Source organism: Alexandromys fortis, unplaced genomic scaffold (genome assembly GCF_014885135.2).
Source record: "Alexandromys fortis isolate MF-2015 unplaced genomic scaffold, M_Fortis_MF-2015_v1.1 scaffold_130, whole genome shotgun sequence".
Classification (NCBI taxonomy): Eukaryota; Metazoa; Chordata; class Mammalia; order Rodentia; family Cricetidae; genus Alexandromys; species Alexandromys fortis.
Window position 1 is genome coordinate 2,722,646 of NW_026068016.1, and position 6,917 is coordinate 2,729,562.

General features: G+C 45.5%; 1 protein-coding gene across 2 annotated transcripts in view; it reads right to left on the reverse strand.

The window, feature by feature from the left end:
* The window catches only part of Atg14 (autophagy related 14), a 29,200-nt gene extending 24,343 nt beyond the window's left edge, over positions 1 to 4,857 (reverse strand). Inside the window, exons 1-3 of one of the 2 annotated variants that reach the window (XM_050162398.1) lie at positions 4,644 to 4,857; positions 3,815 to 4,317; positions 197 to 277 (exon numbers count right to left, since the gene is read on the reverse strand). In XM_050162398.1, the coding sequence (XP_050018355.1) occupies positions 197 to 277; positions 3,815 to 4,317; positions 4,644 to 4,733 (674 nt within the window). In that variant the 5' untranslated portion in view covers positions 4,734 to 4,857. The remainder of the gene's footprint in view (positions 1 to 196; positions 278 to 3,814; positions 4,318 to 4,643) is intronic. The other variant, XM_050162399.1, reaches the window with a different exon arrangement.
* Between the last annotated feature and the right edge of the window lie 2,060 nt (positions 4,858 to 6,917).

Genomic DNA, 6,917 nt, shown 5'->3' on the forward strand with positions numbered 1-6,917 from the left:
GGATCTCTGAGTTCAAGGCCAGGCTGGTCAATGAAACAAGTTCCAGAACAGCCAGAGCTGTTACACTGAGAAATCCTGTCTCAAAAAACAACCAACCCCTCCCCTCCAAAAAGGAAGCTATGCCCTCATGGAAAGTTATTTTCAGTTGCTGGCATTATACTCAAATAATATTGCATATAAAAGGGGCATCACTCACCACAAAATACACAAGTGATGTGATGGCAAATGAGATGATGGAAGTGAGAGCCTTGCAGGAGGAGCAGGATGTGACGCTGAACTTCAGGTGTCCACCAAGAGATAATGAAAACACAGTACACATACACAGTGAGATTTTATCTGGTCATATATAAAAATTATCAGGAAAATGGATGGAATACAGTAGTGAACAAGGTAACACTGTCACAGAAAGACAAACAGTGCACGAGCTCACTCATATGCAGATCCTAGCTGCTGGGGTGTGTGTGCGCACCCAACTGTGGGCTCAGGCCAGAAAACTAGAAAGGAGCTCATGGAGGGGAGAGGGGAAAAGAGGCTTTAGGAAATGTAGTGGAGGGTGATTGTAGGAGACAAAGAACAGCAGAAGGTCAAGTGGGAGGGAGCAGGAATACGGGACGGGAGGAGAAACAGATGTTACCTGTGAAAATGCTGTGAGAGGGATGGGCATGATGGTGCACACCTTTAGTACGGAGCCTGGGAGACAGAAGCAGGCAGATCTCTGAGTTCACCATCAGCCTGGTCTACATGGTGAATTCCAGACCAGCTAAGGGCTATGTAGTGAGACCCTGTCTAAAATAAAGAAAATTCAGAAGGAAACTGATTGCTTTGTATGCTAATTCTAAAAATTCAGAGGCAAAAGATAAAGTGCCTATTAACAGGAAAAAATGTTCAAAATGGGGAAGAAAGGGCTATGCTCAGTTGTGGAATTGAGGACTGAGGATGGGCTCATAACTATGGAGCAATCATGGCCTGAGTCTGTTTTTAGTACCTATTTATTACATGCTAGACGTTACACTAGATTCTTTAAAAGCATGCTCTAAAAATCACTCCCAGAAACCTATGAAGTATGTGATACAACTATTTTCAAAATGAAATAAGTTTCAAAGAAATGTGCTCAAAATCAGAAAGCAAGTTGTGGAATTTGGATTCCATTCAAGGCAGCATGCATCCTCAGCACATCTTTTTTAACTCAACCTTACAAAGTTAGAGAAATGCACAGTATCCAGATCACAAGGGGATTCACATGCCAAAGCAACAGATTAATTTTAAATGCAGTGGAAAGCAAGAGAAGGGTTTAAGCAACAGACTGACATGGATCTTGCTTCCTTTTTAGGTGAAAAGCAGGGGTGGTCATGACGGCATAAGGAAAGGACTACATGACTACACAGACCTGGTGATGACCTGGATTGTAGGCAGACAGATTCAAGGTATACTTTGGTGTTGGGGAGAATTAGACTGGCTGCTGGTTAGTGACTTAAGATGCTAGGAATAAGAGAAAAAAAGCAAAGTCCAGGAAAAAATGATTTGCCTTTAGTAACCAGTGATCATGAGACATTGATACAGAAGTGGTCAGTAGGAATAGGAAACAGACGGAAATAGGGCTAGAGTCCCTGAATTCTTAAATCTGCTATGTGAGGATACAATCGTGTACAAAAAAATACTGTCACCCTCAGAGTCTACACCCTAAGGGGATCAGACTATCAGTAAGTAATCAAATGGTGATGACAATGAAGCACATGAAGTAGGATTGAGGTCATTAGTTGAAGGGTCCAAAAGAGTCTTAAATGTATTAGCAGAGGTCTGAAGGGAACAGGGGGCAGCCATGAAGATTACTGCAAAAGCTCTTGGCAGTCTGTGTGTAACTGCAAAGGCTTTGAGGGAGGAGTGTGCTTCGACCATCACGGAAGCCAAAAGGTATAACTTAATAGGTAAGGGAGAAGATAACAAGGATTATGTCAGAGGAATTATATGCAGGACTTTGGTTCAAGATTTCAGCTTTCACTTTGAATAAAAAAAAAGATTTGAACAGAAGAATGGAGCGGCATTATTTCTGCTTATAAAAAGCACAGCAACAAGAAGGGTACAGGAAAGCAACAATCCTCCAGCGGGTTAGACTATGTAATGATCAAAGCTGCAGGTTGAGAATGGGCTTTGCAGAGACAGAATTTGTTGATGGATTAGACATGGTACCTTTCTGAAGACCGGAGGGGTTTTGGAGAACTGAATACAGGAAGGGTGGTATTACAATTCACTGTATTAAGATGTGAAAAACCTCAGAGAAACCCTGTCTCAAAAAACCTAAATAAATAAATAAATATTTAGAGCTATCACTTAGGACAGCAGTCCATGGTCTAAAACCATCAAGCTCATCCATAAAACACAGCAGTAAACTAAAAGGATTTTGTTAGACCAATACCTTCAGACGAAAAAGAAATGAGCCCCACCTATGATCACAGGAATACTGGGAACTGAAAACATCCCCAAATCTACATATTGTATAGTTAAGCAGTTAAATGCACAGGTATACAGATACAGACAAGATGCTTGGATTTTAATTCTGTGTGACCTCAGGACAAGAAAATTACAAGTCTCCTCAGTAGCCAGTTAAGGATAACTTGTGTGGTTGCTGTAAAGGAATAAATTCAACCTTAATTCTTAAAAAAAAAATATCTTTTTCAGGCATAGTGGCACATGACTTTTTTTGTTTGGTTGGTTGGTTAGTTTTGGTTTTTCGAGACCAGGTTTCTGTGTCACTTTGGAGCCTATCCTGGCACTAGCTCTGTAGACCAGGCTGGCCTTGAACTCACAGCGCCCAGCCTGCCTTTTGGCACTTGGGAGGCGAAGGCAGGTGGATAGCTGTGAGCTAGGCCAACCTGGTCTACATAGAAGTTCCAGAAGAGCCAAAGCTACTTCGTGAGACATTCTTGAAAAAAAAACAAACAACAAACTAGCCAAACAAAAATTACATGCTTTACTATCACTGAAGCTCATTGTTGAAACAAAAGTTAGGAGACAAAGACTTCGGCTAAGCATTTATTTTTTAATTATTTTTTTGTTTGGTTGGTTTGGGTTTTTGGTTTTTCAAGATAGGGTTTCTCTCTTGCTTTGAAGCCCATCCTGGAACTCACTTTGCAGACCAGAACTAACCAGTCTCTGCCTCCTGAGTGCTGGGATTAAAGACATGCACCACCGCCGCCGCCAAGGCGTTATTTTTCAATTATCTTAATTCAAACGATAAGACAAAATGTTGTACTAAACTCAAGGCTTGCAACTCAAAACATATTCCCAATTCCCCAGTGACAAAAAATCACCTTTGGGGTTACAGTAGATGAGGCAACCTCCGAGTCCTTGTTCACACAATAGAGCTAGCTGACAAGGTCCACCTGTGACACAGGCGCCCAGGACTCAATCCCTCCTAATCTATTAAATTTTCGACTCGTGCCTTTGTAGTATAGACGTCTGAAGACGGGAAAAGGTTAAGCCAAGTTTCTGAGTGGGAGCAGAGCAAAGAACTAGTACTCCTCTACACACGGCTGCACAGACTTCTCCAGCAGGACACTATTTCCTGTTCCTTATTACCCAAGTGGGCCGTGGAGAAACTCTCTGGTGGGTGGTGGAAGACAGCGACCTTCGCTCACCTGGTTCCCACCCCCACCCTACTCGGCGGCAACAAAGCGCCGGCGCAGAACAGCCACTTTCTCTGTCCACAGTCGCCGGGCTCCAGGGCCAGGACTGGGGTGTCCAGGCTCCAGACTCTGGTCGCTAGAGCAAAGAAAACAGACAGGCAGAAACAATAGGGCCGTGGCGGCCGCCGTACCTCTCCTTGTCGCGGCCGTCGAAATAGACGAAATCACCGCTCTGGATGCACTTGGCACAAGTCAGCCGCCGGCGAGTGGTGTTGCACAGCGGACACCGCTCGACCGCCACGTACAGCCCCTCGGCGTCGTCCACCGAGTCCACCAGGTCTCGAGCTAGCGCGCGCGGCCCGAAGCCAGGAGCCTCGGGCGTCCAGGATCCCTTCCCACTGGGAGACGCCATGATGGTCTGAGCGCAGGGCCAGTCACGTGGGATTTTGTTTTCGTCCAGGTGCATCCTGGGCCCGGAGGCGGGGCTTGGAGGCCGGGGCGGAGGGTGGGGGCGTGGCTCAGAGATCCGGGGCGGGACCCGGAGGCCGACGGTCGTGGGGTGCGGGCTCCCAGGGTCTTCTTCCCCGGCGTCCCCCCCACACCCCGAGGCGGCTGCGCAGTTCGGCACACCGACTGGAGCTGTGCAATTCCAGAACGTCAGGCAAAGTACTGCAATGGATGCCCCAAGCCTTCTCTGTGAAAGGCGCGGGAACACAACAAGGGAATTCATTTCATGAAAGTGGTTACTTTTAGTTGTTTTTTTTTGTTGTTGTTGTTTTTTTTTTTTATTTGGTTTTTCGAGACAGGGTTTCTCTGTGGCTTTGGAGCCTGTCCTGGCACTAGCTCTGTAGACCAGGCTGGTCTCGAACTCACAGAGATCCGCCTGCCTCTGCCTCCCGAGTGCTGGGATTAAAGGCTTGCGCCACCATCGCCCGGCTTACTTTTAGGTTTTTGACTAAAACTGCAACAAGCAAATTTGGGAGAGCGTTGGATCTGGGAACAAGATGAAGTTTGACTCACCTTCCTCCTTAATAGCTGTGGCATTTGAAGAAAATCCTTTAACACCTCTGCCTGACTTGGTCGGGGTTCGTGGATATAATTGCTATACATCCATAACCCCGGAGGGTTAATCAAAAACCTCCATAGCAGCCTAACACTTTACATGTCAATTAAAACCAAACGGAAGGTGCAAATCAAAGTTGTATATTTTTGAAAACTGCCTTCTTTAGCCTCCACTTGCCTGGAGTCCCCATCCTCCCGTGGAAGGGCCCTGAGTGAGGGAATTACAGGCATGTACCAGCAGCACAAACAGAAAAACTGAATTCTAATGGCTCTTGTCCTTCCCTGCCCCCTGGGTCATGGCCTCAGAGAATCAAAGCTCATTTGTTAGGATGTCCTCCAAGTTTCTTCAGAGGGCAGAGGTTTTTATCAGAGTGTTGGATGTGCCTCTAAACCGGAGGGGAACAGAGAAGCGAGGCTGTAGGTCCAGCTGGACCAGGCATTCTCAAAGATGCTTCAGTAGCTCTGACTGCTCTCCAGCTGGGCTTTCTCCCCCACATCACACATCCCAGCACTCAGAGCTACCTCCTGGGTACCAGGTTATGTTTTCCACATACTCCAGTTTGGGGCTGAAGTCTGCCTGGAGCCTGAATCACACAAGTCCCTTACCTGCAAGCTTCCCATGCTGGCCGTCAAATGTCAGCGAGATCTCTCGTCTGAACTCTTTGCCCCTTCTCCAGGGTCTGTTTAAATGCATTCAGGTAGGTTTGGAAGTAATTTTTGAAAACCAAATTCCCTGTATCGTTTTCTAAATAGCCTTCCCTACGCTTGAGTGGTTCCTGAAAGTTTAAGAATTTAAAATAAACAATTTTATGTCATTTCAAACCACAATTTTTTTTTTTTTTTGGTTTGTCGTGACAGGGTTTCTCTGTGGCTTTGGAGCCTGTCCTGGCACTAGCTCTGTAGACCAGGCTGGTCTCAAACTCACAGAGATCCGCCTGCCTCTGCCTCCCGAGTGCTGGGATTAAAGGCATACGCCACCATCGCCTGGCTCAAACCACAATATTAAGGGTTGGGATGTTTCTGTTGGCTCTCCCAAGAGGACTTTACAATATGTGTTACTAAAGGGTCGGCATACTGTCTCTTCTGTACTTTAGAAGGCAAAATATTATACATGATTTCTACTGATAGCTGTGATATTACAGACAGTTCCCAAATATGCAGTTTTCTGTATTGCTGTCTTCAGAGAACACTTTTTAATGCATTACATGTTTAAAAGTAAAGTGTTGATTTAACTCCTCAGTCTTGAAAGGCCTGGAATAGTTCAAATTCTAAAATAAGTTTATTCTTTTTTAATTAAATAACTCATGAGTCATTTTGAGCAAGAAATTGCCATTTCTTCTGTATGGTCACACAGAACTAGATAAGTGCGCTTTGAGCTACACAGCAGACCTTGTTTCTAAAACAAGGCACACACAAAACAAACAAACAAAAACCACAATCCTCTTAGCATACTAATAGAAAATAACAATCTCTGGTGACCAAGAGAAAACATGGGAGACGACTACAAAAATGTGTGGAGAAAGCCCACACTGTCTGCTGTGCGCCTGTTCAAACCACCACGAGTCGAGCAGCCCGAGGATTTGCTCAAGTTTGCCTAAACCTTTTTAGAATAAGCACAGGTTTCAAATGCTTGTAGATTTCAGAACCATCTTTGGCACCTATAAAGAAATTCAAGAAATCTTTAACATAAGAACAGTGCCAACATTTTCTTAATGCCAAAATAGAGTGTAATGTTTAACTATCAGGGCCGTTTGTTTTGGAAATGGTCAAGCTAAGGAGCCCGGGGCAGACACAGTCCAGATGCATCTGTGTCAGCCTCCCCAATGCTGGGATTCCAAGCATGTGACACTGTTCCCAGTTTTCTTTTGTTGTTTTGGGTTTTGTTTGTTTGTTTGTTTCTAGACAGGACTGGGTAGCTTTGGAGCAGCTCTTGTGTAGGCAGGCTGGCCTTGAACTCAGAGTTCCACCTGCTTCTGTCCCCCGCCCCCCCCCACCCCGCTGGGGTTAAAGGCGTGTGCCACCACCACCCAGCTCCACGCCCAGTTTTCTGATAGTTTCCATATGACATCTCTTTAGCTGTCCCTGATAACTGGCCTTTCTTTCCAGTGAAGAAAATAATTGAGGGGGACACTATAGTCACAGTCTCCACAGTCTCCCCAAACCTGTGCCTGAGAGCAGACATTCCTTTGGTAGTCCCACCCTGTGGGTTGCATCTTCAGTCACACAGGGCTC